Source organism: Balaenoptera ricei, chromosome 16 (assembly GCF_028023285.1).
Source record: "Balaenoptera ricei isolate mBalRic1 chromosome 16, mBalRic1.hap2, whole genome shotgun sequence".
Lineage (NCBI taxonomy): Eukaryota > Metazoa > Chordata > Mammalia > Artiodactyla > Balaenopteridae > Balaenoptera > Balaenoptera ricei.
The window spans coordinates 109,477,628-109,502,528 of NC_082654.1; the positions used below are offsets into that span (position 1 = coordinate 109,477,628).

At 41.8% G+C, this 24,901-nt stretch overlaps 1 protein-coding gene across 6 annotated transcripts in view; it reads left to right on the forward strand.

Moving 5' to 3' along the window:
• MAP3K21 (mitogen-activated protein kinase kinase kinase 21) overlaps nucleotides 1-24,901 on the forward strand; it is a 139,004-nt gene that overhangs the window by 56,444 nt on the left and 57,659 nt on the right. For 4 of the 6 annotated variants that reach the window (XR_009498073.1, XR_009498074.1, XR_009498075.1 and 1 more), the window contains exons 11-12: nucleotides 1,202-1,294; nucleotides 23,042-23,201. Coding sequence is in view for 2 of the 6 variants with exons in the window: in XM_059900890.1 (XP_059756873.1) it covers nucleotides 1,202-1,294; nucleotides 1,965-2,006 (135 nt within the window). In the remaining 4 variants the exon portion in view is untranslated. Of the gene's footprint in view, nucleotides 1-1,201; nucleotides 1,295-1,964; nucleotides 2,752-3,386; nucleotides 4,517-23,041; nucleotides 23,202-24,901 lie in introns of those variants that run through there. The other 2 variants (XM_059900893.1, XM_059900890.1) reach the window with 2 other exon arrangements.

Genomic DNA, 24,901 nt, shown 5'->3' on the forward strand with positions numbered 1-24,901 from the left:
TTTCGTGCAGATCCAGGCAACACCCTATCATATAAGAGGGAGAAAAATTTAATGTCTGTTGTATATCTGCTAAGTGTTAAGGACTTTCCTAGGTGCCCATATAAGACACTTCCTATAATTCTCTTTAGTGAAGTTTGTGAGGTAGGTAGTAGTATCCCTATTTCATTAGATGTGAAACGGGCACAGAGAAGTTGGATAAAGTTCCAAAGACTCACCACCATTTACCTGTTCACACCTGTTGTAACCATACATATAGTATAGAAGATGGAGGCTTCTAGTGGAATCCAAAGCTAAGGTAGTGTTTCACACATCAAAAAGTTCAAAATTCTAGAATGGCTGAGTACTTACTTAAAAACAAAGCTAACAGTGGTTAATACGGTGGGATACTTCCTAGGTAATTGTGAAATGAAATAGAAGGTACTAAAACCTGCATATCCAACTCAGACAAAAGCAGTGTTCTGTTCAATGGGTTTATAAATATGATGAAATTATTTAAGAACTGCAATATAAATATAAAATAATTGGGCTTAAGCTGTATGTACTCTTCTGAAAAGGTCAACATGCTAAAACACAGTGGAAGATGAGGCTTTTATGAATGAAACAATGTAATAAGTACCATAGAGTGGAGCAAAAACTAGTTGTTCTTGTTGTTTAGCAAGAAATAAGTAAGTTGAATTAAGTAAGTTGAATACGCTGCAAACTGATTAAGTGCCTACTGTGATAGCCACTGGGAAAGACTAAAGGAATTCAGTGATGAGCAAGAGAGACACCACCTGGGTACTTCGCTGCATGGTTCTTAAGATCTAGTAAGAAAGACATTGAGAAGCTGAGCGGGGCCAGCTTCTTGGGTTCGGCTTGGGCTTCACACTCAGGACGTCCCTGAGCTTGATTTTAATGCTTTGCTAACACTGTCTTGAAATCCTTAAGAAATTTTGGACCGGGACCTCTCATTTTTATTTTGCACTGGGCCCTACAAATTATGTGGCCAAGCCTGACTACAAGTGAAATGAGGGTTATAAAAGGTGAAGTAGTTGCTGTTCTGGTAGCACTGGCAGAGCAGATCTAACCTGGGGGATTCAGAGGAGGCAGCTGAGGAAGTCAGGACCTCTGCTGGGTGAGAAGTGCTCCCTGCAGAGTCACTAGCTTGTGACTCGAGTCATGTTTCTCTTGGAACTTACCAGATTTCCTCTTTGCCTTTCAGCATTTTTACCATGGTCTGTGTTGGTGTGGATCTCTTTGCGTAGATCGTACTTGGAGTTTAATTTCTTGGATGTGTAGATTTTTTCCAGCAAAGGTAGGTTTTTCAGCCATTATTTCTTCAAGTATTTTTTCTGCTTCTTTTCCTCTCTCCTGGGACTCTCATTACACGTATATTGGTGTATTCAGTAGTGCCCCACATTTCTCTGAGGCTCTGTTCATTTTTATTCATTCTTTTCTCTCTTTTTTTTTTTTCAGATTACATATGCTATATTGATTTCTCTTCAAGTTCCCTTATCTTTCTTCAGTTCCAATCTACTGTCAAGCCCCCCAGTGACATTTTTCATTTTAGTTATTGTATTTTCAACTCCATAATTTTCATTTCATTCTTTTTTAAAATTTTTATCTCTTTATTGATATTTTCTTTTTGACAAAACATTGTCATCATACCTTCCTTCTTCAAGCATGTTTTTCTCCAGTTCATTGACCTAAGGTACAATGGCAGCTTTCAAGTTATTAAATCTGAGGTCCGTACCCTTTCACATGCCATCTCTGTTGCCTCTGTTTTTCCCAGTATATGGGTCACACTTTCCTGTTTCTTTTTATGTCTCACTTTTTGTTGAAAAGTGGACATTTTAGGTAATACATTGTAGCCACTGTGGATAATGATTCCCCTCACCTTCTCTCCAGGTCTTGTTTTTGTTGTTGTTTGCTTGTTTGTTTAGTGATTGGGCTAGACTATTCCAGTGAAATCTCTTCCCCCACAGTATGAAGTCCTTGGTGTCACTCCTCAGAAGATTCAGCCTTGACGTGCACACAGCTACCTTGGGATGACACGATTTTAGCACAGCTCTCTTGGACTGTCTCTTCTTGTGATCTCTCTGTTACGCTGTCTGCTTCACTTGGTATTACAGCAAGCTGTTAGGCTTTCATAATTGCTGGCTGATTACTCTATTTTTTTATTATTCCCTGGGACACAAATTCCTCCACAGCCTATTCCAATTAATTTCAAGCAGGGGCAGTTTGGGGGCCGGTCTTTAAGGCTTTTTCTGACCCCAGGTGGGCTCTTTTTAGCTGGCTCTTTGCCTGATTCTCTCTGGTGAACTCACTGGACTGTGGTTTAGCTTGTTGCTCTTAATTAAGAGGTGTGGGGTTTTTTGAGAGTTCCCTTAGGCTTGAACTTCCCCACACTCTGTTTCAGATAAAGTCAGTTCCTTTGACGAAAGCTTTGTAGTTCTGTTCTTGTGTAATGCGTCTTGCCTTGGGCAGTATATCTGGGCCATACTCTGGGCCCTGGGTGGAGTGGTAACTTGCAGCCTCCTTGGCTTGCTTCTCGCAGAGTAGATAGAACCTCTGCCCTCCAAGTGCACTGGTGTGAGGGCGTGTAAGAAGCCAACGTTCTCACTGGTGGAGAGCCTCCACCCTGTGTGGGGTGGCTGGATGGAGAAAGGAGCCCTTGACCTCTCAGGCACATTCCCAGGAATTTAGCCTCTTAAATATAGAGTTGGAAGGGATGAGAAACGCTGCTGTCCTGTGCCTGCCAGTGAAATAGCTTCTCCCTTGATTGGGAGCTGACTGGGGGCAGGGGGGAGGCGGGGGGAGTCCTCTGTTTTTGGCCAGACCTGATTGGAATGGAGCTTCTGTCACGAGCTCGGTCAGGGTGGAAGAGTAGGCGGGAGGGAGCAGGTCATAGCTCAAATGCCAGGTTCAACTGTTCTTAGCAAGATTTAGTATATTCTTTTTGAATAAATATTTTGTTATTTGCTGTATGCCCTTAAGACAATTTCCAGAGACTTAAAAAAAAAAAAAAAATTTTAAGGTAGCTTTCAGCAGTTGTGCTCGTTTCCTTGCGGAGTGGGTCCTCAGAGCTCCTCATGCAGCCATCCCATAATGGAACCTCTAATATTTTGCAAAGCTGCTTACTAACTCCTGAAGCATTTTCTCCTCTTGGCTCATGTAACATCACACATCTAAATTCATGTTGTTTATCTCATGGCTCTAAATGCATTTCAAGGCAAATCACTCTCAATTTTCTGTCTCTAGCCCCGTTCTAATCTTAGAGCTCCATTTGTACATATCCTGCTGCTTACTTATCATCTCCTCTTGGATATCTAAGAGGGATTTCATCCTGAACACGGTCCAAATAAAATTCGTGATTCACCTCCTTCCCTGAATTTGCTCTTCTCTAGTCCTCTTCTTAGTAAACAGCACCAGCACCTGGGAGGTGGAGGCCTCTGCTGACTAGTCTGTAAAGTAGCAACATCACGGGGGCTTCCCTGGTGGCGCAGTGGTTAAGAATCCACCTGCCAGTGCAGGGGACACGGGTTCAAGCCCTGGTCCGGGAAGACCCACATGCCGCGGAGCAACTAAGCCCGTGCGCCACAACTACAGAGCCTGCAAGCCACAACTACCGAGGCTGCACGCCACAACTACTGAAGCCCATGCGCCTAGAGCCATGTTGTACAACAAGAGAAGCCACCGCAATGAGAAGCCTGTGCGCTGCAACAAAGAGTAGCCCCCGCTCGTCACAACTAGAGAAAAGCCTGCACACAGCAACAAAGACCCAACGCAGCCAAAAATCAATAAAATAAAAATTTTTTTTAAAAATAAATAATTTTAGGGCTTCCCTGGTGGCGCAGTGGTTGAGAATCTGCCTGCTAATGCAGGGGACACGGGTTCGAGCCCTGGTCTGGGAAGATCCCACATGCCACGGAGCAGCTAGGCCCGTGAGCCCCAACTACTGAACCTGCGCATCTGGAGCCTGTGCTCTGCAACAAGAGAGGCCACGATAATGAGAGGCCCGCGCACTGCGATGAGGAGTGGCCCCCGCTTGCCGCAAATAGAGAAAGCCCTCGCACAGAAACGAAGACCCAACACAGCCAAAAATAAATAAATAAAAGATTACTATAAAATGAATAAATAAATAAAAATAAATAATTTTAAAAAATAGAAAGCTTTAAAAAAAAAAGCAACATCATGAATGCATTTGTGTCACCCGTAGTTGTTCAATAACTAGTTATAGAATAATCGGATGAATTATTTTATTATTTATTCCCGTTTTACAGATGAAGAAACTGAAACTTAGAGAAATCAAGTAAATTGCTGGATTTGAATCCAGTCTGAGCCCAGTCTATGCATTTAGACCACAGGAAAAAAATGTTTCTTAAATGTTAAATAGTTGGTTTTTCAATAAATGTTATTGTTAACATGTTGATCAAAGGATAATTGAAAGAAAGTAATATAAACTGTCGTTGGAATGGGACTTTGGGGATATTATTGTGAAGAACTTTGATTACTAGTCTAAAGATCTGGCACTGAAACTGGCATTAAAAAAAACAATTACAGGTTTTAATCTGTGGTGTATACTGGTCAGTGTTCTCCAGAGGACCAAAACAAATAGGATGTTCATACATGTATTTAGAGAGAGGGGGGTTGATTTTAAGGAATTGTTTCACACGACCATAGGGGCTGGCAAGTTCTAATTCTGCAGCGTGGGCTGGCAGGCTGGAGACCCAGGGAAGAGTTGATGCTGCAGCTGAAGGCCGTCTAGAGGCAGAATCCTGAGACCCAGGTGTTGGCAGGGTCGGTCTCTTCTGAGGCCTCGCCCCTTGGCTTGTAGATCTTCTTCCTGTGTCTTCCTGTAGCCTTCCCTGTGTACATGTCTGTTTTCCCAATTTCCTCTTCTAGTAAGGACACAATCATATTGGATTAGAGCGCACTCCAATGACTCATGTTAACTGGGTTACCTCTGGAAAGACTATCTCCAAACACAGTCACATTCTGAGATACTGGGTATTAGGCTTCTGCACCCGTTGGCCTGCAAGCCTGTACTTGCCCAGCCTCAAGACTGAAGAAAGAGCCCGGAAGTCAGAGACAGAGACATCCACGGCTTAATGGATGTGGGGCATCTTACACGTCTGAAGGAAGGTCCTGGAGCGATGCCACACCATGTGCAGCAGCTGGCGGGCAGGACACTGCAGCAGTCTTGCCCCCCCGGGGGGGCGAGGGGGAGATTGCCAGTTACGGGGGAATTGACGTCAGCTTGGCTCGTCGGTTACCAGGGAAACCAGCAGAGGGCCCGTCCCTCACCGCCCCTCGGGCTAGCAACCTTCACGGGGCAGATGACTTCCCTTTGATAAACTATCATTATCTGATGATCAGAACAATCACTAGCTGGGGCTGCGGGCAGGTGTGTAGGCGTTCACGGATTAGGCTCTATGATGAAGAGGGAAGGTCAGTCCGGTGAGCAGGTGTGGGTGAGGCAGGGACTGGTCGTGCAGGAGATGGGCAGAGGGCAAGAGTACAGCCATCTTGGGGGCCTGATCGTACAGCCTCCAACATACAAAGCTAGGCGGGGGGTGGAGGCAACGCAATGTGTTCCATAACAGACTGGAAAATGCTTCCAAATACTGAATATGACAGTGATGTGTAAAATAGAGGGGGGACTAGAGGCACCTATGTTATTCAGATCTTACAGCAAGAATAATGAGGAAAGGAAGCCCAAGAAATGAAGATGGCAATCTCCAAATCAGGGACAACTGGCAAAAAAGAGCTAGAGGTCAGTTAGGACAGAAGAGTTAGCCGATTGGGAAGCTGTGGGTCAATCAGAAATAACACTGAGAGAGGGGCTTCCCTGGTGGCGCAGTGGTTAAGAATCTGCCTGCCAATGCAAGGGACACGGGTTCGAACCCTGGTCTGGGAAGATCCCACATGCCACGGAGCAACCAAGCCCGTGAGCCACAACTACTGAGCCTGCGCATCTGGAGCCTGTGCTCTGCAACAAGAGAGGCCGCGACAGTGAGAGGCCCACGCACCGCGATGAAGAGTGGCCCCCGCTTGCCGCAACTGGGGAAAGCCCTCGCACAGAAAGGAAGACCCAACACAGCCAAAAATAAATAAATAAATAAATTTATTTTAAAAAAAAAAACACTGAGAGGAAAATTGGTGCTTAGATAAAATGAGGGTTTGGTGGCGGGGGGAGGCAAAGTTTGCAGTTCTGAGTGATGGAAAATTCTAGAGACATTCAGCAGTTGGGTGGAGGTGAAATTTGAGGCAGAGGTTGGAATTGCACAGAGATTCTGTGGTCATTCGGATTTTGGTGATAGTTAAAGATGTTGGATGGGTCAGATGAGGAATGCAAGGAGAAGAAACCTGACGAAGGCTCTCTGGGAAAGAGTGAGAAATGCAGAAGGTGACGGAAAGAGGACGGATGGTCACCTAGGTAAGAAACACCCAGAAGAGTACAAGGCAGTGGAAGATCACATCAACTCCCCAAATATCTTCCCTTAATCCATAACAATTTTTTTTAATTTATTTATTTAATTTATTTTTGGCTATGTTGGGTCTTCGTTGCTGCGCGCGGGCTTTCTCTAGTTGCAGCGAGCGGAGGCTACTCTTCTTTGTGGTGTGCGGGCTTCTCATTGTGGTGGCTTCTTGTTGCGGAGCATGGGCTCTATGTGAGCGGGCTTCAGTAGTTGTGGCTCGTGGGCTCAGTAGTTGTGGCTCGCGGGCTCAGTAGTTGTGGCTCACGGACTCTAGAGCGCAGGCTCAGTAGTTGTGGCTCACGGGGCTTAGTTGCTCCGCGGCATGTGGGATCTTCCCAGACCAGGGCTCGAACCTGTGTCCCCTGCATTGGCAAGCGGATTCTTAACCACTGCACCACCAGGGAAGCCCAATAACAACTTTTAAAGAACTAAATACTAAAAACTTTTTTAAGAACATAAAGCTAAACTTTTTAGGCTAATATTGTCTCAGAATTACTCCATTCCCTAGAGCTATCAGCACTTACTTCCCTCCTAACTGGCAGTGGATGCTCATCAATTTTATTCAAAGGAGCAGCCCTATTGAGTTCCACCTCCCCAGGAAATCCCAAGGGGGCCAAAGGAGTCAAAGGAATGAGCATGACCATGACCTAGAGCACGCCCCTACTCATTACTCTTCCTCCTTTCTGTGCTTTGCTACAGTGTGAAGGAAGATACAGCCTAAAGGCACAAACCAGATACGGTTCTGCATGCCTAAAACCAGAGGACAGGGAACTAATATTATATTTTGCCATTATCTGATCTTAGACATACTGGTTAATTTTCTAACCTCAGTGGCCATCTAGCCTCTTGCCACTCCCTTACCAGTGGCGTGTGGACCTGTGTCTGCGATGTCATTTCCCTCCTGGTGTCAGTGCATCCTGGCACTGTTTGTTTAGTAGCAGGAGAAAGCCCCAGAGCACATCTGTAGAGATAACCAGAAACAGACTGCTGACGAGGACATGTACGTAGGAGGTAGTTTTCTCCTTCTGGAGCACTGTCTCTCCAGGAAGTTTTAACTTAGTCTATTAAGGAATGTTTTCCACAGGAAATACATACCCAATGTTATTACATAAGTCTGTAGGAAAACATGTTATTTGAAAAAGAGGGCTTCCCTGGTGGCGCAGTGGTTAAGAATCCACCTGCCAATGCAGGGGACGTTGGTTCGAGCCCTGGTCCAGGAGGATCCCACGTGCCATGGAGCAACTAAGCCCGCGAGCCACAACTACTGAGCCCGCGTGCCACAACTACAGAAGCCCGAACACCTGGAGCCCGTACTCCACAACAAGAGAAGCCACTTCAATGAGAAGCCCGGGCACTGCAAAGAAGAGTAGCCCCCGCTCACCACAACTAGAGAAAGCCCACGTGCAGCAACGAAAATCCAATGCAGCCAAAAATAAAGAAAAGAAAAGAAAAGAAAAAAGAAAAACAGATCCCCCTACAAGAATACATTTTTTTAAAAAGTAAGTTTGATCATGTGACTTGGTTGTGGGACAGCTCTAAAACTAGAAAAATCTCTACATTTTCTGGTTTAATAAGTATTGAATTTTTCAATAAACCAGGTCTTTTTCTCTGGAACAGGTCGTTATTTCTAGAGGTGTAAACATGAGTCAAATCAATGGAGTTGGTCATAATTTTTCCTCCAATCTGTATATTTCCCAAACTCAGCTGTTTCAAAAATTGAAGCATCCTGTTTGCCTTGCTTGCTTTGGATTTTCTGCTTTCTGGACACTAGATGGTACTATATACATATTATTTCACAAGACAAGGACCACCAACCTAGCTTGGTTATTTGAAGAATTGCAGCCAAATTTATACCCTTAGGAGAAAAAGGAAAAATAATGGATGTGATTTGAGAAAGTATTAGAAAGATGAGGAGAGGGAAGGAAAATGATTTTCCAGCAACAGTTACAGAGGAACAAGAAGATGATCTTCATTTTTTTTTATTTTATTGAAGTGCAGTTGATTTACAATGTCATGTTAATTTCTTCTGTAGAGCAAAGTGACTCAGTTATACATATATATTATTATACATATATTATAATATATATTTTTTTCATATTCTTTTCCATTATGGTTTGTCACAGGACATTGACTATAGCTCCCTGTGCTATACAAGGATGATCTTTATAAAGTGATCTTTTTTTATATATCTGTTCCAAAGAGGGAGACAAGCAAGGAGCTTCAGAGCTGTAAACTAGGTCAAATCTCCAAATGTGTATCTCCAGCATCAGCAGGATTGAATCAAATGTCTTGAGTACTAGGTGTCCCACCATCATTAGACACTGAAAACAGAATTCTGTTTTCAGTGTTCTGTTTCAGAATTCTGAAAACAGAATTCTGCACTCAGTGTATGCAGAGCCAAGGTATAAACATAACACAGTCCTGACTATGTCGTCGGAGGTCTGAATCTAACCACGTCCGATGTTAGCCCTACAGCAAGAATTTTCAGTTGTGTGATCCAACATATTCCCTTTTCACTTAAGCCAGCTTGAGTGTGTTTTACTCTGGTAACTGCAAGCACATTTGCAAGGCTGTATCTGTTGAAGTGGGATGAGCACAGGACAAAGTGGACGGAGTAAACAGTCAACACGCCCATACAGGAGTGAGGTATGCTTATGTTTATAACTTGGGTCAAGTGTTCAAATGTGACAAAAGTATTCTCTTCAGAAAAATAGATGCTCAGGATATCCCATTAGCTGCAGCAGGAGTCTTAAAGTGATTCTAGATATTTATAGGCTAGTAGATGGTAAGATGAATTGCTAAGGAGATTCTGCAGGTTTGGCACAAGATGCTCAGCTATATTCTATGTGGACAATTTGATAGGATTCTGTAAGATCATCTTGCTGATGAACTTTCTCTCTTGCATAGGAATGCTTCAGAGCTCCGCCCAAATAAAGGATTTTCTCATCTTTGCAGATTCTTTGTACATATTAACTTTCCCCGTGGTAGCAATAGTCACGAAGCTGGAGTCATAATTTGTGAACTCTGGGTCTGCTCTAAGGATGAATTTCAACAGAACACTCAGGCTTCTCTTTTAAATGATATCTAATTAAATAAATACATTGAATTAAAATAAAATTGAATGAAAATGACAATCTAAGACAGCCTCAAGGAAACGGATAATTCATTTCTTCTTCTTTAGCATTTTCAGAGACTGAATACAGTTAAGAAATGTAACAGTTAATTTGTGGTTGTGATAGCCGATTTGCAAATGAATCGTTTAAAAAATCAGTTCTTTCATACTTAATAGAAATGAATTTAGTGAGTTCACATCCCTAAAAATAAGGACACTTTTTGGGACTGCCCTGGTGGTGCAGTGGTTAAGAATCCGCCTGCCAATGCAGGGGACACGGGTTCGAGCCCTGGTCCGGGAAGATCCCACATGCCACGGAGCAACTAAGCCCGTGCGCCACAACTACTGAGCCTGCGCACTACAACTACTGAAGCCAGCGTGCCTAGAGCCTGTGCTCCACAAGAGAAGCCACCGCAATGAGAAGCCCGCGCGCCGCAACGAAAAGTAGCCCCACTCGCCGCAACTAGAGAAAGCCCATGCCCAGCAACGAAGACCCAACGCGGCCAAAAATAAATAAATAAATTTGTTTTAAAAAATAATAATAAGGACATTTTTCATTCTGAAGCTTAAAAACTCCTTATTTTCCTTGAAGGTGACCTAGCTTGCCTCTCTGTGCTCTGTTTATCTCTGTGAAGACCTCCTCTGGACAGTCTCACCCTGTGATTCCCCTTCCCTCCCAGGACTTTGCTCCATCAGTCAGGTCCTTCCTTTTCACTGAAAAGAACTTCCTTTTCAGTTTCTTTCTATCTATTGAGTCTGCAATGGTTAATGTTATATGCATCAGCCTGATTGGGTCACGAAGTGCCCAGATATTTGGTCAAACATTATCCTGGGTGTTTCTCTCAATAGATAGATGATTGATAGATAGATAGAATATATACATATATATTCTACTGGCTCTGTTTCTCTGAAGAATCTTGACTAATACAGGATCCTTCTCTATCTTAAAAAACAAAAAAAAGAAGAATGTTTGAGTGAATCTTGTTGCCTCTTAGAAAGATAAAATAACATAAAATAAAACAAAATTTGTCATCTTATTGGACCCCAACACCATCTCTGGCAGTCATCTTCCTTTTCCCCATTTCAACTTCTCTCTTAGGTATCTGTGGTCTGTGGTCACTCTCCCACTTCTTAATTGCTGGCTTTTGGATCCCTTACAAATCTGGCTTCTCCCCTCTCCACAGAAACTGTAGCCTTGAAGGAAATCAATGACCTCTGGATTGCAAAGGTCTGTATCCCTTTTCAGTCCTTATTCTTTTGGCCTCTTCGGTGCTAACATGGCCAATAAAAGGTTCCTTTAAAATTACAAAAGTTTCCTTTCAGGAAATTTGAAAAGTTCTGAAAAGTGCAGAGGAGGAGATAACTCACCTGTAATCACAATACTCAGAGATAACTACTTGTTGGTGGTTTTGGTTCATCTTCTTCCTATATTTTTTTCCCATAGTATACATACTGTTTTAGATCAAAATTGGGATCATACTACATGTCCTTTGAACATCTGTTTTCCTTTTACATTGAATATATTATGGATATTTTTCCATGCCAATAAATATTCTTCTGCAATAATTTTTTTCATGCCAGCGAATCTGATCATCATATTGATATATTAAAACTTATTTTTATCTCTTTCCCATTCTTAGGTGTTTAAGTTGTTTCCATTAAATATATATATATATATATGGTCAACAAGACTGAAACTCAAGCAGGAGCAATGTTAACTAATGAGTTCTTACAGATTTCCTTGGAGAAGGAACAGCAAGGTCTGAATTGGGCATGGTGAGCTTTCAGAGCTAACGCACGTTCTCTGTCATTCTGTCCTGAGGTGAGAGGTGTATTTAACCCAAAGAGTATGGAAAACCTCCCTCTCAAAGCTGGATTAATCCTGAGTTAAGATGTGTTGGGAGCATAAATGATCTTGGGAGGTCCTAAGTGGACTTGGCATTGAGTAGAATATTTTTTCCATCTTTGGTTAAGTCTTCTATTGAGGAACATGCTATCTTGGAATAAGATGAGAGCTTTTATAAGTCCTGTGAATGCTATCAGATAGAATTTTAGCAATCTTGAAATAGATAGCTCTGGGGGAGTACATTTCCCTCTCTGGGCTTCAGTTTCCTCATACCTAGGGGGAATGTATGTTTAGACATTCTCTAAGATTCCCTCCTGTAATTCCATGATCCTGTACACAGAAATGAATGAAGAAGTTCTCCTTCTGTCTTGTCCATGTGGATTACCACGACAGCTGCCCACGCCCAATTAGCACGTCTCAAGGAAACATGCAGTCATGGGCCATGAAATACCTGGTGGGAACTAGGTCTCCACAAGAGGAAAGGCTAAATGGATAAGGAACAGACTTTGTGGGAATCAGAGGGAGCCAAAGTGCTGAGTTTTATCAGATGCAAAGCAAGGAGGAAATGAATCATTTGGAGGGTATAGTAAAAAAAATCAATGGAAGAGTCCTAGCTTAGAATCAATAGGCGTATAATTGCAGGAAGTTATCTTTTGTTTAAACTAGGATTTTTCAGCTTCAGTACGATTGACATTCTGGGTCTGATAAGTCTTTGCTGGGGGTCGTCCTGTACATTGTAGGATGTTTAGCAGTGCCATTAAACGCCAATAGCACACTCTCCCACAATTTGACAACCAAAAATGTCTCCAGATATCTCCTGGTGGGGCGGGGCAGGGAGTGGCAAAATCTCCCTTTCCCTTTTGGGAATCACTGCTATAAACTTAATCATCCTTAGCAGATAGGGATCCAACCAGTCAGGAAGGAATTCTTGGAGAATTTAATTCTGTAATGAACCACCAAGTTAAAGTAAAATGATAGAAAAGGGCTTAATTTTTGTAATCATCCTTAGCAAATAGGGATCCAACCAGTCAGGAAGGAATTCTTGGAGAATTTAATTCTGTAATGAACCACCAAATTAAAGTAAAATGATAGAAAAGGGCTTAATTTTTGTAAGTAAAACATCTGGTTTATAAGAGCAAACAGCATGAAATTATTTCCAAACAATTTAGATTGTCTTTTAATAATGTATGACAAATATTCTTTTTAAAAAAATTTTTTTAATATATTTATTTATTTATTATTGGCTGCACTGGGTTTTCATTGCAGCGCGTGGGCTTTCTCTAGTTGCGGTGAGCGGGGGCTACTCTTCATTGTGGTGCATGGGCTTCTCATTGCGGTGGCTTCTCTTGTTGTGGAGCACGGACTCTAGGCATGTGGGCTTCAGTAGTTGTGGCATGTGGGCTCAGTAGTTGTGGCACGCAGGCTCTAGAGCACAGGCTCAGTAGTTCTGGCACACGGCCTTAATTGCTCCGCAGCATGTGGGATCTTCCCAGACCAGGGCTCGAACCCGTGTCCCCTGCTTTGGCAGGCAGATTCTTAGCCATTGCACCACCAGGGAAGTCCCAATAATGTATGATAAATAATCTTAAAAAGAGGTGCTAACATTTGACCCTTGAAAATAATTTAAATAAGATCTCTGTCAGGATGAGGGAGGAACATAAACGACTGTAAGTGTTTCAAGTAGAAAGGGGTTTAATATAGGGAATTAGGTGCCTACAAAACTGTTGGAAGGACAGGAGAAGTAAAAGTTGGGGATCTACACAATCTTTCAGGTCCACCATTGCAGGCTTGGTTACAGCCAGGGCATAGCTTCTGTCACCTTTCGGTCAGAAATGTGCAGAAAGCCTCTGCACATATCTGGGAGACAGAGTTGATCGGGTATCTCAAAGACACTGATCTATGCAGAACCCGTATTTCCACAGCTTCTGATGGACAAAGTGGAATGGGTTCTAACTCCCTGCTAATTCCTAAATCTAGCGTGAGTCAATCTCATTGGTAAAATCATATTTAAAACCTTCCTATCAAGAAGCCTAGAGAATACAATTCACAGGCATCCAGCTGCTATAAGACAGGAGAGATTATAGGAAGGAGTGGGAATGCTGCTGGCTGCAACAGATAATATCCAACACAGAATTCTTTCTCAACTGTTTTGTTTACTGAATTGCTCAAACAGTATATTTCCCAGTCTTTCCTGCTCCTTGACTCTTGGGCCAAAAATTTTCCCAAGCTTCTATCCATTCACGACACTATTCAAGCATATGAACTCAAGTAGTTCAAATCAATTACCTGGAGAAAAGAATAATAATGGAAAAGTTCTCTAGTGATGACTAATTGTGCACAACTACAATTAGATCTTTAGTTGAAGGCGTTCTGAAATTGCTTTAAGCATGTAGTTAAAGGCATGAACAAAAGTGGTTATTTTTCTTTAAATTTCAAAATCTAATTAGTCATCTGAAAATTGCCATGACGTATGAAAGCTTTCTGTTGATTTTCTTCATGCTAATAAGTTACCACAGGAGGCATTTTCCTAGCATTTCCTAAAAACAGCATCACCAAAAATAATCTCTTGCCAGAGCCTCATTAGGTGCTGTCATTTGTGGAAGAACCATCTCTGGGTGTTTATCAGGCTATTACCCGTAATGTTAGAGAATCTGGTTGTGTCTTTGCTGGCAATGAAGAGCCTATTGAGGAGGCTGGGGAAGATAATCATATGCAAGGTTGAGAGATACAAGAAGAGCCCTCACACAAAGAAATGTCAAGTTGGGATTTATCATTCCCTAGGCTCCAATTAGCTCAAGTGATGGGGTAAAATTCACAAAATAGTTTCAGAATGAAGATTTATTCCAATTTAAATACAGAAAGGAAGAGAGAGAGAGAACATAATATTTTTAAATGGGAAAAGACTTCTTTTCCTCAAAGAAGATGTAAGAACTCCTGAAAGACTTCAAGTGTGCAGAGTCCTTGATTAGTATAACCGCTGTCACTATACTCTTGTCTGTATTGCCTATGGTCTTCAACATAGGCAATTTAAAGAGTTAGCAGAGGCTAATAAGAGCAATAATCCACAAAACTGTTGCTACTAAAACAAATTTCTATATTCCTGGGTACCTCTAGGTACTTAGAAATTTCCATTTACAATGGACAGATCATCCAGACAGAAAATCCAGAAGGAAAATTTGGTCTTAAGTAACACATTAGACCAAATGTGTGTGTGTGTATATATATATATAGAGAGAGAGAGAGACATTCCATCCAAAAGCAACAGCAGAATACACATTTTTTCAAGTGCACATGGAACATTCTCCAGGGTAGATCACATGCTGGGCCACAAAATAACTCGACAAATTTAAGAGGATAGAAAATATGTCAAGCATTTTTTCTCAGCCACAGTGGTATGAAACTAGAAATCAATTATAGAAAGAAAAATAGGAAACAAACACATGGACACTAAACAACATGCTGCTGAAAAAACAATGGGTCAATGAAGCAATCAAAGAGGAAATCAGAAAATAGCTCAAGACAGATGAAAATGGAAACACAACTTTCCAAAATCTATAAGATGCAGCAAAAGCAGTTCTAAAAGGGAAGTGTATAGCAATAGAGACCTACCTCAAGAAACAAGAAAAATTTCAAAAAACAACATAATTCCTTTCTAACAAAGGAATTAGACTAAATAAATAAATAAATAAAGCCCAACATCAACAGAAGGAAGGAAATAATAAAGATCAGAGAGGAAATAAATAAAATAGAGACCAAAAAGTATAATAGAAAAGATCAGTGAAACCAAGAGCTGGCTTTTTTGAAAGGGTAAACAAGAGTGATAAACATCTAGCCAGGCTCATCAAGAAAAAAAAGAGAGAGGACCCAAATAAACAAAATAAGAAATAAAAGAAGAGAAATAACAACTGATATCACATAAAAGCAAAAAGTCATAGGAGACTACTACAAACAGTTATATGCCAACAAATTGGACAACCTAGAAGAAATGGACAAATTTCTAGAAACATTACAACACAACCTTCCAAGACTGAGCCAGGAAGAAATAGACAATCTGAATGGACTTACCACGAGTAGTGAAATTGAATTTGTAATTAAAAAAAAAAATCCCAGCAAGCAAAAGTCCAGAACCTGATGGTTTCATAGGGGAATTCTACCAAACATATGAAGAAAAGCTAATAGCTATCCTTCTCAAACTATTCCCCAAAATTGAAGAGCTGGGAACACTCTCAAATTCATTCTGTAAGGCCACCTGATATCAAAACAAGACAAGGACAATACAGAAAAGGAAAATTAAAAGCCAATATCTCTGATGAATATAGATGCAAAAATTCTCAACAAAATATTAGCAAACTGAGTTTAACAAAATATAAAAAGTATCATACACCATGATCAAGTGGGATTTATTCCAGGGATGCAAGGATAGTTCAGTATTCACAAATCACTCAATGTGATACACCACATTAACAAAAGAAAGAATAAAAGTCACGTGATTGTCTCAGTAGATGCAGAAAAATGTATTTGACAAAATTCAATATCCATGCATGATAAAAACTTTCATCAAAGTTGGTAGAGAGGGTATATGTTGGTATATCTCAACATAATAAAGCCCATTTATGATAAACCCACTGCTGACATCATACTCAGTGGTGAAAAGCTGAAAGCCTTTCCTCTAAAATCACAAACAAGACAAGCATGCCCACTCTCAGCACTTTTATCCAACATAGTTTTGGAAGTCCTAGCCACAGAAATCAGGCAAGAAAAAGAAATAAAAGGCATCCAAATTGGAAGAGAAGAAGTAAAACCATCACTATTTGCAGATGGCATGGCAATGTATATATAAAACCCTAAAGTCCCCACCAAAAAACTATTACAACTAATAAATGAATTCAGCAAAGTTTCAGGATACAAGATTAATATACAGAAATCTGTTGTTTTCTATACACTAATAATGAACTATCCAAAATCTAGAAAACAATCCTGTTTAAAATCACACCAAAAACAAAACAAAACCCTATGAATAAACTTACCAAGGAGATGAAAGACCTATATTCTGAAAACTATAAAACATTGATGAAGGAAATTGAAGATGATACAAAGAAATGGAATGATATCCCATATTCATGGATTAGAAGAATTAATATTGTTTAAATGTTCATACTGCCCAAAGTAATCTACAGATTTAATGCAATCCCTATAAAAATATCTATGACATTTTTCAGAGAACTAGAACAGGTAATCCTAAAATTTATATGGACCCACAAAAGACCCTGAATTGCCAAAGCAATCTTGAGAAAAAGGAACAGAGCTGGATGTATTACACGCCCTGATTTCAGACTATGCTACAAAGCTACAGTAATCAAAACAGCATGGTACTGGCACAAAACCATAGATCAACAGAACAGAGTAGAAAGCCCAGAAATAAGCCCACACACTTATGGTCAATTAATGTATGGCAAAGGAGGAAAGAATATATAATGGAGAAAAGACAGTCTCTTCAATAAATGGTGCAAGGAAAACTGAACAGCTACATGTAAAAGATGGGTTTGTGACATAACTTTCCCTCTTTTAAAAAAAAAAAGTCCTCTTATATTAGAACAAACTCAGTTATTGGGGTATTATATTTATTCCAATAATTTTAATTTAGTTTATTTTTATCACTGTCATATTAAAGGTACTACCTCAGTCACCCTAGGAGTTGAGTATAAAAGTTGGCATCATGTTGGCCTCTCAAGTGCTTGCTTAATACAGAATATTTATCAAAATAAAATACCAAAAAGCCTGGCTTTGTCTCAAACTTGATTTTCTTATACCAGAAGCACTATTTAATGAGGCACTTAGAATTCCATAACACCCACCATGGTGCTGTCACAAATGATGCCACTGTTAGAGAAGATGAAAAAGATGAAGTAGAAGAAAGCCAAGTGAGAAACACTCTCCTCAAAGGAATGCAGAGGAAGAACTTGAAAGAAAGATGGAATTGACCAAGAAAGCACAGAGGGAGGGAAAGGGGAAGGGCAGTTGGTGCTCTTGTTAATCTGTTGGTAAATTCCAAATGTTTAGGGTATGCTTTGTATACCAGGGTTATCTATGGTATTTCATTGTCTAGGAATACTTTGGGGTAGGAGTTTTCTCATGCTCGATAGTATATCAAGACAAATTTTAGCTGAAAACTGAGGCAGTATGGTATTTCCTTGACTTGTTTTGCAGTATTTCCTTTCTTTAATTACCTAATTATAGTACGTTCTTTCACCATTAGCAAAAGACTCTCAGAACCCAAATACTGATTCCTGGCAATCTGTGCTCACTCAGCGACCACCAATGAGCATCTACTAGGCACAGGCTCATGAGGGCTCCTTCTGAAATGAGAATGGCCCTTGTTTGTCAATGCTGAGTACAATCTCCCCAGGTGTCTGCAAAAACTTTTATCAGATCATTTAAAATTGCCTGAAATCCGGATAAGTAAGGCACGTATTATTAGTTGCCAAGATCCACTTATTTGGGAATCACTGGGCTTTTGAAAGAAAAACAAATGTAGTAAATAGGCATGACCCAGCCTAAGTTTCAGTATCTTAGAAACTAAACCCACCAGAGTGAGACAGACTGAACAATTTCATTTATCAGTCTGGACTAATACCTTTATACAAAAGAGATCCTTCAAGTTATACCACTTAAGATAAAGATCATGTCTATTCACTAAAAGCATGCAATACAGTAAGTCGGCTCAGTGGTTTAGAGCAGAAGCACTGATTTTACATGTATAATTTCCTTTTGAAACCAGAAAACATGCCTTCACTGTTTTTTAATTCACATCCCCCCAAAAATCAAAATTCATAAGATGGATAAAAATCAAGTGGGTGGCTCTTTGCCTTACAAAAACATTAAGCCTCAGAGTTATTTTCAATAGTGAAATTTGCTCTTTTGTTCTGGCTTCCCTTAAAGGTGTTTACCACTTGAGAGGAAAACACAGGCCACTGCAGCTTAGGGGGGTTGGGAGCTGGAGAAGTTACTGCCAAAGGGAAATTAATCAACGGGAAGACAGAGCAGGTCTGGACTGCTAGAACAGTGAACTGCCATATACACCTGCAATGAAATGTTAATACTGCTATAGTAATACAATGAACCTTCCTAAAACATAATGTTATCCTGTATCCCTTTGGTTTAAAATCTCAGTGACTCCCCTCAGGTCCAGAATTTGGTAAAAGTTCCCTTAGCAGCAGGGGCTCCTTCGGTACCAGCAGCAGCTGATGCTTTGAGCATGTCTCCACGTCTCTCTCACTCCCAGAACTCAGGGACACGTGTCTCCCTCAACCTGCTATGTGGTTACGTGGCTCTGGCCATCATGCAGCCTCTTACCTCTGCCTGGACTGTCTTTCCTACTTTCCCTCCAACCCCGGCCTCAGTCTCCTCCCTCTCCTGCTGCCAAAGTACACCTTGTCCGCCTGATAAACTCCTACACATCCCTCAAGAGCCAGCTTAAGGATTCACTTTTTTGCAAAGCTTTCACTCACTTCCCAGATCTGGTCCATCATTGTAGCCAGGGACTGAGGGTCCCTGAAGAGAGTGTAAAGTGGGATGACTTTCCAATAGTTTCAAACTGAGCTGAATCAAGAAGAATGTTGCCTTGTTCATGACCTTGCTGCCTATGGAGAATTCATGGTAAGCTGTGTTGTTGAGGACCCAAGGCTGCTTGGAATCCAATATCTTGAAGAATGGGCCTTGAACAATGAGTGTATCAGGGCTCTCTCACAAAAGGAGATGAATAGTATTGAGAACAAAAATGATTTCATTTATAACAGAAGAGGGAGAAAAATGAAGATATACAGGTGGAGATGCTATAGATATTACTATTTACCTAAGTTTATGTTCTAAAAGTAGCCAGATAAGTGGTGCAATCCTGTACTTGACTAAACAAGCAAAGAGATCGCTTCATATTTGTAACTTCAAAGCATATTGATTAACTCGTGTTTTGACCAGATGATGGTAGAGGTACATTTCTCTCTATTATCTATCTCTTTGGTGTTTCCAGAGCACTCTTACATTATCACTGTTGTCCTATCATTGTTTTAGTCTGCTGAGCTGTCAACGTGATGAGGTCAGAGTTTTGCTCACTCTGGTGTCTACAGCGACTAGCAGAGTTTTTGACATATTGTAGGTATTTGATAAGTATTTGTGGAATAAATTGATGTGTATATAATGTCATAGTTTGGTTCCTCTCATTTACTGTTGTTTCTAAAACAACATCAGCATGTTGGATGCTCTCAGAAAATATTTCTTTTTTTTTTTTTTTGCTTTATCTTTTTTTCTTTTAACACCTTTATTAGTATATAATTGCTTTACAGTGGTGTGTTAGTTTCTGTTTTATAACAAAGTGAATCAGCTATACGTATACATATATCCCCATATCTCCCCCGTCTTGTCTCTCCCTCCCACCCTCCCTATCCCACCCCTCCAGGTGGTCACAAAGCACTGAGCTGATCTCCCTGTGCTATGCGGCTGCTTCCCACTAGCTATCTATCTTACGTTTGGTAGTGTATATAGGTCCATGCCACTCTCTCACTTCGTCCCAGCTTACCCTCCCCACTCCCCATGTCCTCAAGTCCATTCTCTACGTCTGCGTCTTTATTCCTGTCCTGCCCCTAGGTTCTTCAGAACCATTTTTTTTCTTTAGATTCCATATATGTGTGTTAGCATACGGCATTTGTTTTTCTCTTTCTGACTTACTTCACTCTGTAGGACAGACTCTAGGTCCATCCACCTCACTACAAATAACTCAATTTCATTTCTTTTTATGGCTGAGTAATATTCCATTGTATATATATGCTTCTTTATCCATTCATCTGTCCATGGACACTTAGGTTGCTTCCATGTCCTGGCTATTGTAAATAGTGCTGCAAAGGCAGACAAAGGATGTCTGAAGTTCTGCTTGTTGAGTGGCAGTCTCAGAGACCAGGGCTGTGGACAAAGGCAGCTCTCCCCTTCTCTCCTCCTCTCTTTCTTTGTAAAGTAGCTAAACTTCCTCAGTACTCTGATTACTCAACAAGCAACGAAGATAGAAACTGCATGTTTTGAAGACCAAAACCTGGCCAATAGGTGTCCCCGTTGGGTTTGATCTTGTTTCTCTTCTTAAATGCAAGATTTCCCTTGAAGGAAGGGGGCCTTTGGCCTCCAGGGCTACGCTAAGGAAGAAATCTTCAGCAAACAAAGGATGCTGCATCAAGCCCTCAGCCACTGCGGCCAGCCCCAACGGTGCACCCGGAGGGCCCTCAGGATGGGAAAAAACAGGATACCCGTCCTAGGCAGCTGAGGTGCATATCAAAGAAATGATTTCAATGAGCCCAGACTCTTGCATCTACCCATACAGAGAAAAGCACTACATTCATTAACTTGAGAGGTCTTGTTTTCTTTAATTAACTGTAATTAACAGATGTTAATTAAGTTGTAAATATGGTAGCATGGAAGGCAGGACGTTTAGCTCTCACACCCAGGTTCCTGGCTCTGTCTCTGCCGGTCTCCACTCTGGAATCTGCTTGGGGTCTTGGTTATGCCTTCTCTCCACTCAGTGGTTCCTTGCTCAGGCCGTAGAGGAGCGACAGTGACGCAAAGATTTATCCTGTCTTAGTGCTCCCAGGACACTCCTTGTTTCCTGCTGAAGCCTCGGTTTCCTTAAACAAACATCTGGAGCTTTGGGCTCTTCTGCAGAACTAAAACCCCCAACAAATGGAAGATGTTAACTGCTTGATGAAGCATTCTTTATTCCTGGAGAACCAGAGAAGCTCAGCAGGAGACCACCTGAGGCCAGATATAAAAAATGCAGGCCCTGCACACACCCTGATCCTTATTAGCAACTCCGCCTTTGAAGCATTGCTATAAAACTCCTCACCAAATCCTCCCAGTTTGGGACACAGAGGTACTGAGGGGCACGAGCCTACTGTATCCCGCTTTGCCTAGCAAAGCAGTAAGGCTGTTCTTTTCTGCTTCACCCAAAACTCTGTCTCTGAGATTTGATTCAGCACTGGTGCACAGAGGCCGAGTTTTCAGCATCAGTCTGAGAACATGGAGTAGGTAAGGCCAAGTCCATGGCAGTTCTATCTGTCCTTCCTTTCCCTCCAACGTGCAAGGGAATGAAATGTGACAATCAGTTTCTTCCAACAGTCCTTTGCCTCCAGGGTGAAAGGTGAGTTGAAGGGTTTGGGTAAGGATGAGGGTTGTGGCCATGGAGACTTCATCACACTGAAAGAAACCTGTACTTTCATTTACAAGCGATATCCCTTTGTTATCATTTCCTTTGGAGCTCAGTATTAGCAGCTGAAATTGTCTTAGAAATAAATGAACAGATCCTGAGCTGTCCATTGACCTTGTCAGTGAGAGGTAATTATCTCACTGGAACTTTAACGCAAGCTGAAAAACATTATGCTTTTCAACATGAAAAAATTGGCTGGCAAAGTCTACTGAAAATTCCGTCTGATCTCACAGAATTTGCCTGTGAGAGCTTCAGTGAAAAGGAAACATAATTAACATCCGAAAATTTCTTATCATTGTGCTTGCCTGGGCTCTGCCGATTTGTGTCTGAAAAGCTGAATATTTAATAACGCACTTACTGAAAATGGATTAAGATAAAACCTTCTGTCTCACTTTGTGTTTAGATTACTCAGACCCCCAACCCTGGGAAGATTTCAGAATCAGTTTTAGGCGGAGGCTAGACCAGCTGCCCACTCAAAAAATAAAACTCTCCTCCGTTGGCCATTGAGCCTTAGGATTTGGGAAGGAGTTCGCAGGGCCTGTGGGGAGCAGGGGCCAAACTAAGAAAAACAACCGGAAGTAGGAAACAAGTAAAAAGTGAGAATAACAAGGTCCCTGAACCATGAATTCATTGATCTGCAGTCACCGAGGGCATCCGGTTGCCCCTGTCAGCTGGAAACAGTACACCATGACCCAGGCTTCTGGGCCGGCAGGCCACCCTTGAACTCATAACTGTGAGCAGACAGGGTAGGGGGTCCCTGGAGAAAAGGAACCCGACATGGCTTTCTTGACATAAGAGAAGCCATTTTGGGCCTAAGCCATTTTGTGATCTAAGCCTGGCCATAATGCTTGCCCTTGAACAGGTCTCGGTAATTAATGATCTTAAGGAAACAAAAGAATGTCGGAACAAAAGACTATTACCAGGCAAGAGCAGTAACAATAGCAAAGATAATATAGCAGGTGTAAAGACACCCAGTCCTGTTTCAATGGTAAAGATTAGCCTGAAGCTCAACCACCCGATCAACTGGAACCTAAGGGGTGATGATCTTGACCTTTTCTGACCCTGGTAACTTCAATCAGCTAAAGCTTGGACTCCGTCTAGGCCTCAGCCCCTTCATGAATATGCATGGACCCTTAGCTTACAAATTCCCCAGTTTTGCTGTTGAGGGGGAGACACTGCCTTAGATAAGATCCCCCGTGTTCTCTTTCCTTGCTGCAAGTAATCAATCCTTCATTCTCCCGATCTCTGGCTTGGTTGTGTGTTTTGGCTTGACACCCACCAAGAGGCGAACCCAGGTTTGGGGGTAACAAAACCTACAGCCAAAGCCTCGGATGCCTATCAGCCCACGTGGGCCTCTAACCCTGTGATATTCCTACATTCAGGCAGCATGATCAACGATAAAGGAAGGGGAAGCAGAGCTCCGGACTGGAGAGTCCGCTGTGCCTACAGCCAAGGACCCCAACCCCCCTGAATGCCGCGCTGCCATTAGAAGAACGACCAGGTATCTTTGTCCTGACGAGGGAGGAAATTCACAGGAGACAGGTGAGCGCAGCGATTGTGGTTAGACGTTTCCTATTGTTTAATGTGTGCGTGGTAATCACATGTTATTCAACTTTTTAAAAGTACACACGTAAGTGGAGTTCCCAAACTGAGAGAACAACAACAACAAAAAAGCCGTGGGTATCTTTCTTCCTGTATTACCCTTGACCGTGTGATGCTTCTGTCTGGATGCTACAGAACTGGGCAGTGGTTACTGCCTTCTAAGCTCAGCTCCCCTTATCAGCCCCTCACCCGCATTCCAGCTCTGCCTGCTCTATCTTCTGCCACTTAACTGAGATTAACTCTGAGCTGAGCAAACAGGAAGTGCTCCATAAAGGCTGGTGTTGATGGAGGACCAAAGCCACCAAAGCCACAGACCGAAGCCCCTCTTTGTTGTTGTCTGCATCTACCAGGCCACATGAACATTGCATTTCTTGGGTCAGAACAACTAGAAACACAAAATTTTGGTCTCCAGTGAACACTACTTCCCCCTCAGTGAGAATTTAAGCTCATATTTTGCGCTCAGCATTGTGCAAAGATCTACAAGATCCATTAGGGCTGATTACCGCCTGTGGGGAATTTGCACTGCGGATGGAACGACGTGCACTTGTACACAGAAAGCATAAGCATGCAGAAAAATTTAAACTGCCCTCCTGCATCTGTCCTTGAAGCGTTGTCTCGAGGACCGCCTGGTGTTTCCCCATAGACCTCACACGGAGGCCCTCCACACTTCGGCAGCTCTGCCAGGCCCTGCCTTCTGCCCGCAGGCCTGGAAATTTAATTTCGCCACTTGTCTCTTAGAAGCAGGTATATATTAACTAAGCTCAAAAGATTGATCCGAAAGGCGGAAAGCCAATTTATTAATTCATCTGAGAAGTGATTATGAAGGAACCAGAACACTCACATTTGTGTGACCAGTGGATGTTCCGACTGTCGAGGGACGGCTGTGGGAAGCCTGCTGGGGATGAGAAGGCTGATGACGTGGGTGAAGTCAGAACAGCGAGACAGCGAGACAGCGAGACAGGCCAGTGAGACAGGCCGAGAATCCACCTCCTGCTGGGGAAGGCAAGGTCCGGCCAACGGGAGGACGAGGAACTCATGCCGAGTGGAGCTAGTGAATTGGGTCCTGCTCCTGTTGGTGTCCCAGAGGAATATAGACCCAGGGGATAGAGCTCTTGGTGGAAAAAGAGAAACTGTTTTTATATTTATTTATTTATTTATTATCTCAGAGAAAATGTTTTTTCATGATCCATATAATATTAGCATACTAAGTATTGCCATTTATAATATAACTGTTACATTGAGACCAATTCTTCTAAATACAGATGGCCAATGCAATTTTTAAAGAAATCATTTCCACAAGATACACTGAAATTGTTTTTATAACCTTCTTTTGCAAATGTTCTTTCAAATATCTGAATTCTGTTCCCAATTTTGCCAGTTAATACCACATCCATGGCAAAGCCCCTCAAGTGGTGATGCCTTCCTTCCTCCATCTTGGGATGAGACTCATGCGCTATTTGGCTCCTTCTTGCGGCTCAAGTGAGCAGGATAGAAAGAGAAGTGGCTTATACTGTAATTTACCTTAATTTCAGAGAGAGGATAGAGGAGCACCACGTAGGGTCTAGGCCTCAGTCTTCAGGAGACCTGTTCTCTCTCTGAAGCCCAAAAGAAAAAAATGAAATAAATAAATATTATTTATT